Genomic DNA, 20687 nt, shown 5'->3' on the forward strand with positions numbered 1-20687 from the left:
AATTCACCGCCCCATTCCCACTCAGGCCTCACCGTCCTCGGCCTCTTGCAGTGTTCCACGGAAACTCAGCGTAAACTCGAGGAACAGCACCTCATCTTTCGATTAGGCACTCTACAGCCCTCTGGACTCAACATAGAGTTCAACAATTTCAGATCATAACCTCGGCCCCTATCATCATATATATATATTCCCTTTCTTTTCTTTTTTTTTAATCCACACTTTCGTCTGGGCTTTTTTCTTCCCTCCCACATGGCAGCTGTCTTTCATTCTGCCCGGGCCATTCACACTTCATCCAGAGCCATCCTTTGTTCCTTGAGTATCTCTTAATGTCTCTCAGTGTCTCTCAATCTCTCCTGCTTTCTATCCTATCACGGACCTTCCCTTTTGTTCTTTCATCCCCTCCCCCTTTTCCCAGCCCCCACTTGTTTTAAAATCTATCCCTTTTCCTGTTTTTTTTCCAGTTCTGACGAAGGGTCTTCGACCTGAAACGTTAACTGTTTCTCTCTCCACGGATGCTGCCCTGGCTTGCTGAGTTTTTCCAGCGTTCTCTGTTGTTGCCCAGATGCTCTGTTCACTCAGGTCCCAGATGCCCGGTTTCCCTCGCTGCGACGTTATCAGCCCGCACTTTCAGCAACTTGCAGCGCAAAATATCATCGCAATTAAATGGGCAAGGGCAAGTATGACTAACGCCAGTCACCATTCATTGCCCTGTTACGGCAAATTATGGCCCATTATATTATGTGGCATAAAACTCTCCTGTGAGCAACGTCATGGGAGGTCAACTAACATTAAAAAAAAATGTACATTCATTCTCTATTTGTCATATTTCTCAACGTACATTGCAAAAGCTTGGCTTTCATTTTTAATACTTTGGACACAAAATGTACAGAAAAACACAGACCATTCTCAAAGATTTCAATCCAATCAGCTAAACGGCAATGCTGATGGGAGCCTGGGGGACAAATTTTGAAACTCCCCAAAAAGTTCTGCATCCGCAGTACATGTAACTTATATTCGAAGACAATTAATGATCTTTTGACGTTCTTAAAAGTTCAATTTGGAACACAGTGAGCAAACATTCTTTTTGGGAGGTGGGAGCTGGGAAATAGCTTTATACAAATGCCGCAATGTAAACTTTCATCCATGAATTATCCCAATGTTCAACACCCAAGAAGCTCGACACCATCCAGGACAAAGCAGCCCGCTTGATTGGCACCCCATCCACCACCTTAAACATTCACTCCCTCCACCACCGGCGTACCGTGGCTGCAGTGTGTACCATCTACAAGATGCACTGCAGCAACTCACCAAGGCTTCTTCGGCAGCACCTCCCAAACCCGCGACCTCTTCCCCCTAGAAGAACAAGGGCAGCAGACACATGGGAACACCACCACCTCCAAGTTCCCCTCCAAGTCACACACCATCCTGACTTGGAAATATAATCGCCGATCCTTCATTGTCGCTGGGTCAAAATCCTGGAACTCCCTCCCTGACAGCACTGTGGGAGTACCTTCACCACACGGGCTGTAGCGGTTCAAGAAGGCGGCTCACCACCACCTTCTCAAGGGCAATTAGGGGTGGGCAATAAATGCTGGCCTTGCCAGCGACGCCCACATCCCATAAACAAATTTTAAAAAATCATTTTCCCTGTCAGTTAATTTATCAAGGACAACACCTTACTAAATTTACTTATGTGCAGAGGGTGAGTGCAAATAGAATCACTAACTAGATGCACCATTGGTTGTTTCCAAGCAGAGGTCCCTCTTGCTAAGCTTCTGGGACATTTCGGAGTGCACGTTATTATACAGTAGACACCGCAGATTAAAGGGTGCAGGGAAATACAGCAAAATCTGCCGCAACTTTGCTTAATTAGAGTCATGTGGCCTGTCAGTGTGCCCTCTTTAATTTGTAGGGTTAGTACTGTACAAATGCCATACACAACAAATGACTTGATGAAATCTACATCTGGCCAAAAAATCACTTGGCAAGTTCGGTTCAGGACCTCAGTCCCTCCAAATGGCCAAAAACAACTGTAATACGGCGTTTTAAGCAGTTCAGAAAAAAGCTCCAGTCTTTATCCATTGCGCTGCTCAGTTGTTACATTGCATCGCTGATGAAACAGGAGAAGATTGTGATTATTGCGCAGTATTACTAATGTTGCTGCATTTACCCATTCGGGACATTCGTTTTGAAGTTCCATTGTTCTTAAATTGAGAAATTTAGGTGAAGCACCAAGGTTAATAAGGCAGGGCATAACCAAGATTGGAGAGAGCAGGATAGAAGTCAAAGGCAATAAAAGCGTAGCGGCCGGTTGATGTCAAGAATGGGTTTAAAATGCCTGTGGATTGTTTTTGCCCCTCATCAAAGAAATTTACGGCACAGAAGGAGGCCATTTGGCCCATCGTGTCCGTGCCGGCCGAAAAAGAGCAATCCAGCCGAACCCCACTTTCCAGCTCTTGGTCCGTAGCCCTGTAGGTTACGGCACTTGCTTTCACTGATGGCAGACTCCTGTTGGTATATGGTTTCAAAGGCACTAGCAGCCCTGCAGTAGCTCGCCTACATGGCTATTGTTCACGTGGGAGTTTAAATAGTGAGCAGCAGCAGCAGGCTATTCAACTACATTAGGTCATCATATCCTGTCCCTCTCCAGTGTCCACAGCATTCGAACTTTAGACCAAGAACTGGACAGCAACCACAAAGCAAGAACACTGGCTTATTTTCTGCTTGCCAGCTTCCCTACGGTACCCTGGCTGTGACCGGCATCTTGCACATCAATAACATTTATAACAACTACTCACATTTATATAAAAGAGTCTTTAAATGTAAAATAAACCATCACGAGGCGCTTCCCAAGAGAAGAAAAGGAGCTGGTACTGAGCCTTTACTGGAGAGATGGCAAAGTCTGGGTGAATATAATGGTATAAAAAGGGGAAGAGGGAGGTTGAGAGGTGAAGGGGCTCGGGAGGAAGATTGACAAGACTACGCGGCCAAGGCAGCCAAAGGCTCTGCCATCGAAGAGCAAAGGAAGGAGGAGGGGAGGATACACAGCGGGCCAGAATCAGAAGAGCAGAGGTCGCAGGAGCAGATGCGAGGCTGGAGAAGGGCGCAGGGGAAGGGGAAGGCCAGGTTGTGGAAGGATTTGCAGAGGAGACCAAAAAATTCAAATTCAATCCTTTGGAGGACAGGAATCAGCAAAGATGAGGGAGGGGGGTTACTGGTGCACAGGCGGCGGAGTTTTGGACAATTATGGAGGGAAGAGGTCAAGATGTCAGCAAGGTGGCTATTGAAGATGTTGAATTGATTTTTTTTTTTAGGAAATAAGGTATGGGTGGATGTAAGGGGGTGAGGGGGGGCAGGAGAGATTGGGGGAGATGGGGACATCGTGGAAGGGGGTGGAGAGGTCGGGGAGGAGATCGCAGGGGAGGGGCCCCGTGAAAGGTCACAGGGCGTAGAGGGCATCAGATCGCCGAGAGCAGTGGGAGGGTGGGTGGAGAGAACGATTGCTGGGGAGGTTAACAAGGTAGGTTGGTGGGCGGCGGAAGCACTCCTGCTCCTCCTGGCCCACAAGCAAGTTAAATCTTTCAGACCAGCTTCACTATATAAAAAGTTAACTCCAAACAGGACATGCTGGCAAAATCCAACAGCAGCCGCTCCTTGAAACAGTCAAAACAGGAACGTCTTTTTACCCAAGTTTAACATAGAAAGAAAATGCCACTTGTGTGTGTGTCTGTTTCTCGAAAACTGCATTTAAAGGAAACCTGCTCCTGGCCTTTATCGAGCTTTGGCACTCTCTATACAGTACCTAGATTCTCGTCAACCGCTGCCCTGCTAGAACTGGCTCAGAGCAAGGATCGCATTCTAACCCATAAAAATGACCGGCATTAAAAATTAGTTTTTGTATCATATTTTATATGGATTCCTCACCCCTATTGCTATTAAGACAGATGGAAAGCCTGTAATTGCTTAGCAAGGGCTCACACACTAATGGTTATACAATTTACGTTGTTTACTGATGAACGTTTAACCATATTTACAAGATTTGTTTTCCAAAGGGAGCGCACTGCAGCCTTGGACTGTACAGCTTTACATTTGCTCACAGAACCTCTGCATTCTGCTCTTCTTGTAGGTGATTAAATAATTCCTTAAAAAAATATATAAAAGATAGTGGCCTAGAAATTGGGTTCTGGCGTAGGCAGGGCTTTAGCGCCGGAAGTTAGTGCCGGCGCTAAGTCCCCCTGCGCGCGCCAAAAATTCAGTACTGCCGCGCCCAAACGGCTGCCGGCGCTACTGAAGGGTCTTTGCGGCGGTACATCGGCGCTAACTGCCGTTTCGCGCCGCAATTCCGGCGCTGCGGCACCCGATGCGGTGCGGCAGGCTGGGGACGTGCAGGCCTCCTCCTCCCGTTAAGGAGGAGCTGCCTGCACCCAGCCGCGGCCCGCGCAAATCAGCTTAAAAATGAGCCCGGCACCTCGGACAAGTGCCGGGCTTGCATCTGTTCCGGGGGGGGGGGGTGGTGGAGAAGTCCGGGGAGGGAGCTGCGGGCAGGCGGCCGGCGGGAAAGTGGCCGGCCGCCGCGGGGCCTTTAATGCGCCGGCGCAAACTGGAGTAAGGCACCTCTGACAGAACGTTGCTTGCGGCTGCCACGGGCGAGGCGGCCGCAACTCAATTTCGGAGTTCGGGCGGGTTACCACGGCAACCGGGACGCTGCGCACACCGATGACGTCATCGGTGCCGGCGCAGCGCTACCGGTGCAACGCCGATTTAGGGCCCCAGGGAATTTTTAAACTGGCCATAACTCTGGCGCTAGTCCCTCTAGCGCCTCAAAAGCGGCGCTAAGGCAACTGAATTTCTAGGCCAGTGTTTCTGGTTCCAAAAAGATCTGCAGATTTGCAGTGACTGAATACAACATTCCATAGTGTCTCACCTCCTGACTCCCCAGCGCCTTTCCACCATCTACAAGGCACAAGTAAGGAGCGTGATGGAATACTCTCTACTTGCCTGGATGAGTGCAGCTCCAACAACACTCAAGAAGCTCGACACCATCCAAGACAAAGCAGCCCGCTTGATTGGCACCCCATCCACCACCTTAAACATTCACTCCCTCCACCACCGGCGTACTGTGGCTGCAGTGTGCACCATCTACAAGATGCACTGCAGCAACTCGCCAAGTCTTCTTCGGTAGCACCTCCCAAACCCACGACCTCTACTACTTAGAAGGACAAGGGCAGCAGGCGCATGGGAACACCACCACCTCCAAGTCACACACCATCCTGACTTGGAAATATATCGGTTGTTCCTTCATCGTCACTGGGTCAAAATCCTGGAACTCCCTACCTAACAGCACTGTGGGAGTACCTTCACCACACGGACTGCAGCGGTTCAAGAAGGCAGCTCACCACCACCTTCTCAAGGGCAATTAGGGATGGGCAATAAATGCTGGCCTTGCCTGCGACGCCCAAATCCCATGAACAAATTTTTTTAAAGTTGCATAAATATGACCTAACAATGTAATGGTTGTGGAGCTGAAAGGTATGCCGCCATCGACAAAGCCAAATAGTGGGTGCCAACAAAATAAGCTCAAAAAGGGTTACACAACATTCAACTAATTTTCAGGAAGCATGCAAGATGTTTGTTACAAAACACCTCTGAACAGCCACGAAGGAAGCAATGCACACAAACAAAGACCATACATGCACTGACAATTCCTTATATAATTCAACAAAACTTTTATAAATAGGTGAGCACGTAATATGGAATGTTCTTTCCAGCCTGTTGACAAAATGGTCTTGGATCCTAAGTTATGGAGTAACCCTAACTGCACAAATTTTCAGGATTAAAGGGTATCGAATACAATACCAAATCTCTTTTTATTCTGGGCACTATACAGGCTTGCAAAAGGGTAGCTATTACTGCTTTCCACCACTGTAATGCTTTTAAGCTATGGACATAAAATTGTGGAACTTCTTACCTCCCTCAGTATTCCTTCCCTTGTACAATCTGCAGAGTTAAAAGCCAAGTTCATCACCACCTGATTCCATTCGGGTGAGGCGTTAAAACGAGGCCCCGTCTGTCCTCTCAGGTGGACGTAAAAGATCCCATGGCACTATTTCGAAGAAGAGCAGGGGAGGTCTCCCCGGTGTCCTGGCCAATAGTTATCCCTCTATCAAACATCCCGAAAACAGATCCGATCATTAATTTCATTGCTGTTGGTGGGAATCTTGCTGTGCGCAAATTGGCTGCCGTGTTTCCTACATTACAACAGTGACTACACTTCAAAAAGTACTTCATTGGCTGTGAAGCGCTTTGGGACGTCCTGAGGTTGTGTAAGGCGCTACAGAAATGCAAGTCTTTCTGCTACTACTTTGATCTTCTTGGTCTTCTAACCTAACCGTGGCGCTGCCTGCAGTATTGGCCTTGGCCCTTTCACCTAGGCTCCTCGATAACAAAATGATTGGTTCACGAAAAAAAAAAGTTTCGTAAACAAAAATTAAAAACAAAACCCAATCGCATTTGCGAACAACTGCTCTGGCATCCATGTGAGGTGCTACAGAACTTATTTAAAGAGTGGCTCCATGCTGTACCAGGAGCTCGACATCCACAGAGCACCGTCTCTCAACAGTGACAAGCTCAGCTTTTCTTTGACTTGTTTAAAAGGCCACCTGCTGTAATCTTGAGTTATGGGGGTTTCCCAAGTACTTGTGGGTAAAGTTACAACACACTATTATACATAAATGATAGTTACTGCTGTTGAGACTCTCTCACCATCCAATATTCATACTAAGTTTTCTAATACGTTTGCTCTCCATTGTGTGAAAACAAAGGTTTCACAATCCTTTACAACCATTGCCTCAAAGGTAATTCCCCTTCTCATGCCTGCAAGAACTTGAAATAAAAAGTAAAATACTGCAGATTCGGGAAATCTGAAACAAACCCCCCCCCCCCCCCCCAGAAAATGCTGGATACTCTCAGCAGGCCAAGCAGCATCTACGGCAAGAACAGACAAGGTAACATCTCTGTTATGGACCCCAATGAAGGGTCTATACCCGAGAACTTGAAATATTTGTGTTACATTATTAATCCTTTTCAGAACTTCAGGACTTTCGGTTACTTGCAAACAGAAATTCCATCTTATTTTCTTAAAAGAAAGACTTGCATTTCTATAGCGCCTTTCACAACCTCAAGATGTCCCAAAGCGCTTTACAGCCAATGAAGTACTTTTTGAAGTGGAGTCACTTGTAATGTAGAAAACACAGCAGCCAATTTGCACACAGCAAGGACCCACAAACAGCAATGTGATAATGACTAGACAATTTTTTTTTGTGACGTTGATTGAGGGATAAATATTGGCCAGGACACCAGGAATAACTCCCCTGCTCTTCTTCAAAAGAGTGCCATGGGATATTTTACGCCCACCTGAGAGAGCAGAGAGGGCCTCGATTTTAAAGTTTCATCCTAAAGACGGTGCCTCTGACAGTGCAGCACGCTCTCAGCACTGCACTGGGAGTGTCAGCCTAGATTTTTGTGCTCAAGTCTCTGGAGTGGGACTTGAATCCACAACCTTCTGACTCAGAGGCGAGGGTGCTGCCCACTGAGCCACAGCTGACACTTTATGCACTAAAGCATTCTACACTGGCACAGGAACTAGCCGAGTGCTGGAGCAATGGATTCTCATTCAGGAACCTGCCTTCTAAAACCCCCAACACAACCGTCACTCAGTGATGTCTTTTAAAAAGTTTTGGGTACAGCATTTGTGTTAGAAATGTTTCCATTTTCTGCCTTGGCTGGAAGTGAGCAGGGGATGGGGAAGATGGTGGAAGAGGAAAGGGTGAAAGAGACAGTTCCAGAAGTGGGGCTGAGTGCTGGTCTCGGGGCAAAGGACAGATCATTCTGTTGGCTAGAAATGACATGGCAGAAGCCGACAGCACTGCTTTAAACTTGAAGGAAACGGTAGAATATTAAAGCACAGAAAAGAATTAGAAGAACATTTAAATATTCAGATTTGCTTTCTGCTTTTAGATATCAGGATGACCACCATCCTGAAAGTGGTGCAGTCCGCCATTCAGCTTATTACTGCAGAAACGATCGTGCTTCTTCTATCATAATATGCAAGCAAATGCAGCAGAAAAAAAAAGTTAATTGGAACTTTTTGACAACTGAATATTCCTAGTAAATTGCCCCTTACAGAGAGAGCAACCGTGGCCTGTAAATTCCAGGGTAACACTTTTCTACCACTTGTTTTTTTTTATACATGCACGATAATTACTCTCCATTTTACCCACCAACGTCTAACTTAGGTGACTTCGAAATCCAGACGATGCTACACTTTCTCCGACTTGTTTCATCACGTGAAGGGCAGCGCAGCCGGTTATTTCAGACCCAGACACACTTATTGACAAAGTGGGTTTAATAAACTTTTTATTTTGTGACAATGTGGTTGCAAAAACAAAGAATCTGCTATTTTACTAAATGTTACACATGGAGCAAAACCCTTAGGGCTAGATTTTCAGTATAGACAGTTTTGGGGCGCTAACCTTAGCGCCCGCCCGAAGTTAGCGCCCGCCCCAAAGTAGCGCCCCGTTGCCGGAAATTCAGTGGCTTCGCCCTAAGAGGTTGGTGGAGCGCTAAAAGAGGCGTTCCACTACTATCTTTAGGCGCTAAGCCGGCGGTGCAGAGCGCAGCGCCCGAGCTCGGGCGCAGCGCACGGCAGACACTCTGGTGCCAGTGAGCTCTTAAAGGGGAAGGGTGCATGTGTTTTTTTCGGAGGAGGAGGGAGGAGGAGGAGGAGGAGGAGGACATAAATACACCGTTCACAACAACACACTGGATCCTTCCACACAACACATGCAGACTGCCGTTTATAGTGCAGGAGGAGTGCCCTTTAATTTGCGCTCCCCAGGGAGTGTTGCGTTCCATTTTACAAACGCTCTGGACGCCAGCCGCAGAATGGGGCGGTCCGACTGAAGTTTGGATTCGGGGCGGCCAAAGGGCGTTGCACGAGGATGTGACGTCATTTTCTGCGCGCGCATCCGGGCGGCCGCTAAACTTTGCGCCGGCGCTAACGGGCAACTTAATTTGGGGCGGGGCGCAAACTGCGCTGCGCCCGGGCGCTACACGAATAGCGCCCGAAAATCACTTCTCTTAAGGCGCTAACTGCTGGCGCAAGCAACTGAAAATCTAGCCCTTAGTTTCTAATCAAATACACTCTAAAAGATTATGGACAGCAAGTTCTCTCCTAAAAACGCACAAAAGGCAGTCACCACTCCAGAGTCAGATATCACTCTGACCCAGCCAAGCTCCAGAGACCACTGCCAATTATCCTGGGCCCACATGGCACCATCCCAAGAGAGTCCACAATCGTAATAAAAGCCACAGTGTACTAATGTACTTTCCGCCAAGTATAATGCGACTGCACAATGACTTTACAAAACATACATATACATTCTCATTGAAACTTATAAAATTCTAACAGGACTAGACAGACTCGATGCAGGAAGGATGTTCCCGATGGCGGGGGAGTCCAGAACCAGGGGTCACAGTATAAGGATAAGGGGTAAGCCATTTAGGACAGAGATGAGGAGGAATTTCTTCACCCAGAGAGTGGTGAACCTGTGGAATTCTCTACCACAGAAGGCAGTTGAGGCCAATTCATTAAATATATTCAAGAAGGAGTTAAGATATATTTCTTAAGGCTAAGGGGAGCAAGGGATATGGGGAGAAAACAGGGACAGGGTACTGAATTTGGATGATCAGCCATGATCTCATTGAATGGCAGAGCAGGCTCGAGGGGCCGAATGGCCCACTCCTGCTCCTATCTTCTATGCTTCTATGTTTCCTGACAAAAAAAGTGTTACAGTGCTCAATTTTCATGTGCGTTTTAAGGCGTTGCTTGAAATGCCCGCCCCCCTCCCCTTACTCAAACTGTGCGCCAACATCCACCCATTTATTAGGGCTCTGATGATGGCTACTTCCAGCCACGAACAAATAATTCCAAATGTGGCAAGGCTCTGGGCAGCAAACTGCAGCAATGAAGCAAAAGTTCGCGGCCCGGATTCGGCGGTTGCAATTGTCGGCCAAACGGTCAGCGCTCGCCGCCATTACTCTGGGAAACTGACAGCAACTTTTGGCGTCCGCATATGTGCGGTTAAACGCGGAAATCCAGAGGCTGCCGTCGGTGATTCCCTGCTGCTCCACTGGGCGCGCTGTTGGAAGTCCGAGCGGACGGCAATCTTTAGTAATCTGATGAAGGGTCCCAGACCTGAAACGTTAACTCTGTTTCTCTCTCCACAGATGCTGCCTGGCCTGCTGAGTATTTCCAGCATTTTCTGTTGTTATTTTTAATCTTTAGTAATCGTTGAACTGACGAGAACTTCCCCATTAACGCTGTAATATCGTTGTTAAAAACCCCCGCAGAAGTTAAGCCTTTTGAATGAGGTGTAACTGGGTTTTCAATGGCTAAGTCATAACTACTGCTGAACAACCTCTCTGGCCCTGAAAAACTAATTTTATATTTGTGGAATGTCAAATTTTTCCATTATGATAAAAATTCCATAGTTTAACAGAATAAAAATTATTTTCTTAAGTTTGTTTATGATATTTCAGCATCTGCATTAATCCCATGTGTATTTCCCAATCTTTATTTCGCTCTCTGTAAAATTTATAAAAAGTGAGGGATAATCAGTACATTTTACTTCCTGGTTTGCTGTCTGTGAGAATTCTTCAATGTGATTGGCTGCTTAGCCTGCTTGATGACATCACTGTTGCTGAACGCTGGAGATCCCCTTGAGTTGGCGTCAGAATCAAACTAACGTTGGGAGAGGTGAAATCCACGCCACAGAGCTCCCTAGATCTTTGTGGGCAGCATTCTTCGAGGTCAGCGACGAGCGCCGTCACTTCGCCGCTGACCGCAAAATCCGGGCCAATACTCTATATAATAACCAGTATGAATACCCTACAATGGGGGTGGGGGGGGGTGCAATATACATCAATACTGTTATAGAATCTGTGATGAAGAAACAGAGAGGGTTGATGAAGGCAGCGCAATAGATGTTGTACATATGAGCCTAGAAATTGGGTTGAGACGCCAAAGTGGCGCCAAGTTCGCCTGGGCGCTGATTTTTGCGCAGCGTTCGGAGCATTAACGAAGGTCAGAAATTCAGTTTCAGCGCCCCTAGAGGGAGACGGGGTGAGGCTCAAGGCGCTCTGCGTCCCTCTTAGGGTGCTGAAATTGAATATCACAGCACAACGTGCCGCAGCGCCACACGCTGCGGCACGGCACGCTGCGGTACTGCGGGCCTTCCTCCCATTGTTAAGGGGGAGGGGCCTGCAACAGCGCGATCCCTGATCGCGAGTGCCGGCAAAAGAGCCCGGCACCGAGGAGAAGTGCCGGGCTCTCGGGAAATAGCCGGCAATGCCGCGAGGGGGGGGGGGGGTCAGGAGGCCGGGGACGGAGGTGCTGGCAGGCGGCCGCCGAAAAAGGCGGCCGCCCCACACCTCCACCTTAATTTGCGCCACTGCTGGCACAGCAAGGCCCTGTGAACCGGGCGCGGGTAGCGAACGGCGCTACAGCGGCGTTCGCTACCAAATATCGCGATCGGGGCGCTAATGGGGCGCTGCGCACACCGATGACGTCATCGGTGGCATCGCAGCGCCACAGGCTAACGCCACCATTAGCGCCCCCGCTGAATATCGCAGGAGGCGCGGCCAGTGGCGCTACAGCCACTGACTGTCCTCTTTAGGCACTAATAGGTGGCGCTACATAACCAATTTCTCCCCCATGGACTTTCAAAAGTCATTTGATAAAGTACCTCATAAGAGACTTATTCGAAAAATAAATGTATATGGTAGTAAGGGGACGGTGGTAACTTGGGTACATATTTGGCTAAGGGTTAGGAGGCAGAGTAGTGCTGACTGGAGAGAAGTATGCAGTGGGGTCCCCCAGGGGTCGGTATTAGGACCAATGCTTTTCTTGTTATATATAAATGACCTGGACTTGGGTATAGGGAGTACAATTTTGAAGTTTACGGACAATACAAAACTTGGCAACAAGTAAATAGTGAGCAGGATAGTAGCAGACTTCAGGAGGACATCGACAGACTGGTGAAATGGGCAGGCACATGGCAGATGCAATTTAATGCAGAGAAGTGTAAAGATATGCACTCTGGGAGAAACAACATGGAGAGCCAGTATAATCTAAATGGTGCTATTTTTGAGGGGGTGCATGAACAGAGGGGCCTGGGATGCATATTCACAGATCTTTGAAGGGTGGCAGGGAAAGTTGATAAGGTGGTTAAGAAAGCGTACGGGATGCTTGGCTTTGTAAGTATGGGCATTGAATACAAAAGGAAGGAAGTCATGCTAAACCTCACAAATCTCTGGTTAGGCCGCCGCTGGATGATTGTGTACAATTCTGGGCAGCACATGTCAGGAAGAATGTCAAGGCCTTGGTGAGGGTACAGATCTGGAACGCACTACCTGAAAGGATGGTGGAATCAGATTCCAGAGAAACGTTCAAAAGGCAATTAGACGTGTACCTGAAAAGGACTAATTTGCAAGGCATTGGGGAAAAAGCTGTGGTGTAGGACTAAATATGTCACCTTTTTCAAAGAGCCAGCACAAGCATGATGGGCCGAATGGCCTCCTTTGGTGCTGTAAGATTCTATGATTCTAATCATGTAGCACAGAAAGAGGCCATTTGGGCCATCGTGCCTGTGCCGGCTCTTTGAAAGAGCTGTCCAATTAGTCGGAGGGGTGATTTAATTGAGGTGTATAAAATTATGAGGGGCCTGGTTAGAGTGGATAGGAAGGACCTATTTCCCTTAGCAGAGAGGTCAATACCAGGGGGGCATAGGTTTAAAGTAATTGGTAGAAAGATTAGAGGGGAGTGGAGAATTTTCTTTCACCCAGAGGGTGGTGGGGGTCTGAAAATCACTGCCTGAAAGGGTGGTAGAGGCAGAAACCCTCAACGCATTTAAAAAGTACTTAGATGTGCCCTTGAAGTGCTGTAACCTAGAAGGCTACAGACCAAGAGCTGGAAAGTGGGATTAGGCTGGATAGCTTTTTTTCTGCTGGCACAGACATGATGGGCCGAATGGCCTCCTTCTGTGCTGTAAATTTTTATGATTCCAGTCCCACTCCCCTGCTCGTTCCCCAGAGCCCTGCAAGTTTTCCTTTTCAAGTATTTATCCAATTCCCTTTTGAAAGTTACTATTAATATGTTGTGCACGACACAATGGGCCAGAAATTCGGGTCCCCGCGGGTGAGTACGCGCCATGTACTCACGCGTAGGGCCAACGAAAGTGCCGGTTTCGTGCATGCACTGCGCATGCGCTGGAAACCGGAACTTCCGTTCCCTTGAAGGAAGGAGTTCACAGGTCAAATGCATGCGCCAGAGAGGCAGCGCGTAGACCTGGAACTTCCAATTATTTTACAGGTTTCTCCGTGCGGGTAAGTCCCTAGCAGCTGTGCATGAAAAAAGCAGTCGCAAGGCCTGCTTTTAACAAGGTAAGAGGTTAATTAAGTAAAATTAAAACATTTTTTCCACAGGTTTATCATTTTAAAATACTTTAAAGAAACGTAAGTTTATTTTTAGCCCCGTTAAAAACTTTAATTAATTTTTTCAAAAATTTAAATTTTTGTTTAAAATAGTTAATTTATGTAATTTATAGTTATAGTTATTTTAAAAATGTGATTTAAAAAAAAATGTATTTGAAGTTTTACTTATGTTTTGGGGCCGATATCTATTCATACATTTGACAGGTCTTCCTGTCAAATCTATGAATGGAGATTCCCTGCTCCGATTGGCTCGCCATGGCCCACGTGATCCCAGGGGACGCTGCGAACTAACTGCGCCGTTGGGATACGCAAGCATTGCGCACCGGCAGCTGGAGGAGGCCCAGGATCGGAATCCCACGCGGGCCCACAGCACAACAGCAGGCGCGCTATGTAAGTGCAGGTCGGGGGCTTGCACCCGCGGGAAGCCTCCGACCCAAATTTCTGGCCCCATATTTGGAGATTCTCTGCTGGATTTCTATTCATTTTTGTTTCAAGAGGGACAGTGCCAATAAGCCAGCATTTATTTCTAAAAAGTGCTACCCTCTGCCGCAAATACTGAAATCGGGGTACCTTTCCATTCTTAGCAATACTGCTTCAAACTGACTGTAGATGATTCAAAGCACTGCGCACCGCTCGATTCACTTCAACTATCAGTATAGTACATCATTAACTACCATAAGAACGTAAAAACAAGCCTGCCACACCTTTAGACTGTTTTAAAGTGAGCATAAGTTTACTTCATAGCACAGTGACAATGTCGACTTCCTCCAGCCGTGAGTGCCAGGAATTTTTTTTTTTATTATGTTAATTATAATTAATCTTTAATCTTAACCACACATTTGGAGATTACCTTCCTACAAGGTAGTGATTACTTCATCAAAATAAAAAGCAAGCATATTTTCCAAGCGCGCAAGTTCCTGATAAAACTAAGGCTATTCTAATTCATCACCGTGCATAAAAAACCTTGAACCGCAATCTGTTGAAAAATCAGCCGCACTGGTTTAGTGTGATTCAGGAGGTCCAGGAATGACCTACCTGCCTGCTGGTCAAAGACTGGTAACTAAAGTGAAATAGCGATGTAGCTGGCTGGATGAATGAGGAAAGTTGCAAGGTTCAATGGGGAGGACTTGAAACATAGAACATAGAAAAATAGAAGATAGGAGCAGGAGTCGGCCATTCGGCCCCTCGAGCCTGCTCCGCCATTCAATGAGATCATGGCTGATCATCCAAATTCAGTACCCGGTCCCTGCTTTCTCCCCATATCCCTTGATCCCCTTAGCCTTAAGAAATATATCTAACTCCTTCTTGAATATATTTAATGAATTGGCCTCAACTGCCTTCTGTGGTAGAGAATTCCACAGGTTCACCACTCTCTGGGTGAAGAAATTCCTCCTCATCTCTGTCCTAAATGGCTTACCCCTTATCTTTAGACTGTGACCCCTGGTTCTGGACTCCCCGACCATCGGGAACATCCTTCCTGCATCTAGTCTGTCTAGTCCTGTTAGAATTTTATGGGGGAAAAGTTCAGTATCGCCCCGCTTGGGGCGCCATTATCGGCCGTGCGCAAAGTTTAGCGCCTGGCGCTAATTATCGCCTCCGACGGCAAACTTGGCTTTTATCGCCCCTGGAGGTGATTGGAACGCTAAATCAGATGCTTCACGCCTGTCTTAAGGCGCAAGGACCGAGGAGCGAGGCACTACCTCAGGGCGCTGGCGAAGCAAGGAAGGGCAAATCAAAATGAACCGGCAAAGTGCTGCTCAGTACCCAAAACTCCTTCACACAGCGTTGAATCTCTCTCTCTCTCAGAATGCGTGGTGCACAAACGTCACCAATTAAAAAAAGGCAGGAAGCGGTCGCCTTTAAATAGCACTCCCCCAGTCCCTTTCTGACTGCAAAACGCTCCCCTCAACCTGTCGTTGCTAGCGGCAGGCAGTAAGGCAGGGGGGGGGGGGGCACTCAATATCCGGTCTGGGGCGCAACTGGGGTGCTGCGCACTCGACTGACGTCACGATCTGCCGGCGCAGGAGATCGTGGCGGTAGTGTTTAGCGCCGCCGCAAAATGTCTAGTTAATTTCGCGAGTGGCGCAAACATCGCCGCGCCCGGGCGCTGGTTGCTTTGCGCCCCATTGGTGCCCTCTTAAGGCGCTAACGGGAGGCGCAAACAACTGAATTTTTCCCCCTGTAAGTTTCAATGAGATCCCCTCTCGTCCTTCTAAACTCCAGCGAGTATAAGCCCAATAGACCCAATCTCTCCTCATATGTCATTCCTGCCATTCCAGGTATCAATAGGAGCAGGAATAGGCCAAACGGCCCTTCGAGCCTGCTCCGCCATTCAATATGACCATGGCTGATCCTCTATCTCAATACCATATTCCCGCTTTCTCCCCCCATACCCCTTGATGCCTTAGTATGCCTTGACAAAAAGTACTTAGGAACATCCAACAACTAGACAGCTCCACCCCATTAACAACCTGCATGTGTGGGTTTTGGTTTTAGAACTCTTGGGCATTAACTCTCTTAAAACCCACCTGAAATACAGGTGAACCTATTCTGAAAGGTCGTCAGAAGTGGTCACCCATGGTGTTAGCAAGACCCAAGATAAAAATCATGCCTGATAAAATTCGTATCTTGAATTCGGTGGACAATCCACGCAGTATTTATACGAACATACGAATTAGGAGCAGCAGTCGGCCACTTGGCCCCTCGAGCCTGCTCCGCCATTCAATAAGATCATGGCTGATCCGATTACTCCACATTCCCGCCTACACCCGATAATCTTTCACCCCCTTGCTTACCAAGAATCTATCTACCTCTGCCTTAAAAATATTCGAAGACTCTGCTTCCACCGCCCTCTGAGGAAGAGAGTTCCAAAGACTCACGACCCTCTGTGAGAAAAAATTTCTCCTCATCTCTGTCTTAAATGGGCGGCCCCTTATTTTTAAACAGTGACCCCTAGTTCTAGATTCTCCCACAAGAGGAAACATCCTCTCCACATCCACCCTGTCAAGACCCCTCAGGATCTTATATGTTTCAATCAAATCACCTCTTACTCTTCTAAACTCCAGCGGATACAAGCCCAGCCTGTCCAACCTTTCCTCATAAGACAACCCGCCCATTCCAGGTATTAGTCTAGTAAACCTTCTCTGAACTGCCTCCAATGCATTTACATCCTTCCTTAAATAAGGAGACCAATCCTGTACACAATTCAGTCTACGTTTATACCGAACATTGAAACTAATTTTTTTTTTACAAAAAGCAGAGCGGTATGTTGGAGCACCAGCATGTTATGGCACAGAGTGGAGGGACGGTAGGTTTGTAATCTCTTCCACCTCATCCAAGATACACACTGCACTGAGTTCCCAATATTAGCTATGTTGTTGGCCTTCACTAGCTGCCTTCACATGGATATACCCACGCCACCGCCCCCCCCAACATTAATCATCACTAAGTTGCCATCATGTGACACCAAGAGGTTTGCAGGCAGGTTTCTGACCTTTGTGCTGCAAATGTACTGTACAGGAGGAAGGAAAGGTGCAACAATTATTTTTAGCTCAAAAACTGCCAATTTAGTCTAGTTACTATTATTAGGCCTTGCACTGTGAACACGCTGAATTTATTGCTAGTTTTACTTTTCATTCCACAATTAGAACCAAACCTCTTAACATTAACAGAGTTAAAAAGTATCTGAAGTTACTTAATGACCTCAAGAGTTTACAAAGTATTTGGGCTTTAAGTTGCACAGTGTTGCAAACCAACGAATCAAAAATTAGAACAAATATTCAATCACCGGCCCAAATTTCTTAATTGACAGTTCCTTTCACAATTTAATTAATTGCAAACAAATCAAAATGTATAGTAACCAGAAAATCCGATGTTGCGGTTTTTGCATTTTGTAACGCAATTTTTAAAAAAAATTGATACGCTTCTCAGCAGAACTCATCATAAACAGCTAAATGTAAGGTGTAGGTTAAAACTGTCTTTTAATCACACTGTATGATGGCTTTAATGTTCTTAATAGAACAAATTTATTGCAGCTAGCATAATCGTGTATGTATATGTACCTATAAATCATATATAAATATAAAGATATATAAAAATTAATACCAGCAAGTAAAAGAAAAAAGGAACAGGCTGGGAACTGCAACAAACAAAGCACGAGAACACCAGGCAGCTCACTCAAGAGGAACGTCACCGTAACCGGAATGCGCGCTTTCGTATCATCGTGGTTTACTGATAAAATGGTTTCAGGGCAACAACTTGCATTTACATAGCGCCGTTAACATAGTAAAATGACCCGAGGCGCTTCACAGGAATGTTATCAAACAAAATTTGACACAAAGCCACATAAGGGGATATTAGGAAAGGTGACCAAAAGCTTGGTCAGAAAGGTAGATTTTAAGGAGCGTCTTAAAGGAGGAGAGAGGGGTAGCGAGGCGGAGAGGTTTAGGGAGGGAATTCTGGAGCCTAATATCCGATCAACAGGAATCCCTGAAACCTGAACTGAAACAGTTTTGCCAAACTGCCTTTAACATGATTCATACTGCTGTTACCTGTCTATATATTAAAGAAAATTAGGGCACAATCTGGTGAAATCTTATCTGAAGAATGTCACGGTTAACCTGCTAGAGATATGCCATTGTCATCACCGGGGTGGGAAGTCTTCCACACCACCGAACAAGAACTCTTCTAACAACAAACTCTGGATGCGCTCTCCTAAATAAGCCTGTCCATTTATAAGCAGGCTGACATTTCACATTCAGTCAAATTATTTTATTTCCATTAATTTAAATGTAGTAGTATTCCATTCAAATAAAGCGGCTGTTCGTGTAATCTTCGGAAGGGAACAACCATATCGACAGATTATCTAAACCAACTTAACTGAAGCTTGTTAAAAGAATCTTTTCTTTTTCCCTTAAATTTAGTTACTATGAACTTGAGACACATAAGATTGCAATAGGTTCTTTGTAACCTACAGCAGATCAAAGTACCATCTACAAGATGCACTGCAGCAACTCGCCAAGGCTTCTTCGGCAGCACCTCCTAAACCTGCGACCTCTTCCACCTAGAAGGCCAAGGACAGCAGGCGCATGGGAACACCACCACCTCCAAGTTCCCCTCCAAGTCACACACCATCCTGACTTGGGAATATATCGCCGTTCCTTCTTCGTAGCTGGGTCAAAATCCTGGAACTCCCTCCCTAACAGCACTGTGGGAGTACTTTCACCATGTGGACTGCTGCGGTTCAAGAAAGCGGCTCACCACCACCTTCTCAAGGGCAGTTAGGGATGGGCAATAAATGCTGGCCTTACCAGCGACGCCCACATCCCATGAACGAATTAAAAAAATTAAAACAGATTTCACTCAATATGCCCAAGTATTTTAACTAGATATACACAAATTAACAATATACTGAAGCATCTTTATCAAAAACGTGTCAATAAACTCAACTTATAAAAACATTCAAAAACAGCGGGACTCCAATGAAACTGATTTCCTTGCATCAAATTTTTAATGTAAAAGCCTACTACATCTGCCATTTCTCCCACCAAATCAACTGTACAGTGCGTTCTCTTACAATTAAAAAAAAACGAATTAAAGTAATGGCCTCCTATAAATGATCACAAAACAGCAGGATAATCTTACGTGATGTTACAAACGATGAGCAAAGCAGTTCGTAACAGTCACCTGAACACCAATGCAAGAAAATATTAGAGGAATTGAAATACCAGTTTAATTTTTTTTTAACTATATTTGTAGGCCGATTCCATTCAATTTTGTGTCAGCTTATCTGCCCAAGAGCCACCAGTAACAACACAACACGACAGCCTGCCGTGCTGGTGTGGTGGCTTTTCTGACAAATAATTGCATTAATAGTTGTGGCGTTATTACTGCAATTTTATCATGAATTACTGTAGTTGGATAAATAGCGAGAAATTCTATGGTAGTTTCTATGTAATCTAATCACAATCACATTCTTAGTAGGCCAGTCATATGGGCTAGGACAGTAGAGCACAGAGAGTCTGCTAGGTCCCACAACAGGCTGATGACATTGCTAACAAACTTTATTCTTTTGTTGTTGAGACTTTGCAATCAGAATGCTCTGCTCTTTGCACATGATCGCAGCATAGCATTGTGCAACAGAATGAAGCATGCATCAAACTACGTATAGTTTTTTTGGGTGCTTCCCCAGAGCTTTGGTTTCATGGATACAATGAACAACCTCATGCAAATTTCCTCATTACGCAGCAACCATTATTGATCAAGAACAGAATGTTAGCTCCACGTTTAAAACCAACTGAGACTCTTCAAAAACATTTAATGTTTGCCATTCACTAGTCCTGGATTTCTATTACTAGTTCCCATTGTCTGCAATGGGGTTGAGGGAGTGGGGAGTGGGGGGTGGGGGGAACAAGCCCGTAAAAAGATCACTAAATATGCCGAAGAGAAATCGACCCCCCCCCACCCCCACCCAAAACAAAAAATGGCCATTTCCAACAATCAATCTTTAAAACGTCAACACTTCTTACCTGTGTGTATTCGAAGTCTGAAAGAAGTACGATACTTTTGATGTAATCCAACCGAAACTGGTGCTCTGGGTTGGCCAATTGGACTGGGGGTATTAAAGTGCTCATCGCCGAGACTATCGTCTAAAAACGGATAGAAAATAGTTACAGACATTAATCTCAATAAATATGGGATAATCCATCTGATCGACAAAACTGAATTTGTGCTGCTAGGCCAAGAATCAAAGGCCTTCCCGTCAATATCAATATGCCTTTTTTTTTTAAAAGAGGAAATATACTATTAACACTTACCACTATAGCATCTTTAATATTTTTCCTAATATCTTGTACTTTTAGTTTCTTCTCTCTGCATTAAAAAGGAACAGGAGATTTGATTCAATGCAAATATCCCTTTCCATTCAGCTTCATGATCAAAATTAAATGCATTATCAAGGAATCTATCGCCGGTTAAAAGAGAAGAGAATGAGGGGAGCATGTTATTATCCAGTAATATATCAATGTGGGGGGCGGGGGGTTGTCGCCATGTTGTTGCTATTCTCCGTGCAAATGCTGCTGCAATAACATCAATACAAGAAAAAAAACTATTTGCAAAGCCAGCTTCCTAATGCTGTC

General features: G+C 45.9%; 1 protein-coding gene across 1 annotated transcript in view; it reads right to left on the bottom strand.

Annotated features, from left to right (window-relative positions):
* LOC147114582 (guanine nucleotide-binding protein G(olf) subunit alpha-like) overlaps positions 1-20687 on the bottom strand; it is a 573882-nt gene that overhangs the window by 488007 nt on the left and 65188 nt on the right. The window contains exons 5-6 of the mRNA XM_085992352.1: positions 20367-20421; positions 20079-20198 (exon numbers count right to left, since the gene is read on the bottom strand). Coding sequence (XP_085848478.1) covers positions 20079-20198; positions 20367-20421 — 175 coding nt within the window. The remainder of the gene's footprint in view (positions 1-20078; positions 20199-20366; positions 20422-20687) is intronic.

Source organism: Somniosus microcephalus, chromosome 7, assembly GCF_052327205.1.
Source record: "Somniosus microcephalus isolate GS21.2 chromosome 7, FLI_Smic_1.0, whole genome shotgun sequence".
In the NCBI taxonomy this organism is placed as follows: domain Eukaryota; kingdom Metazoa; phylum Chordata; class Chondrichthyes; order Squaliformes; family Somniosidae; genus Somniosus; species Somniosus microcephalus.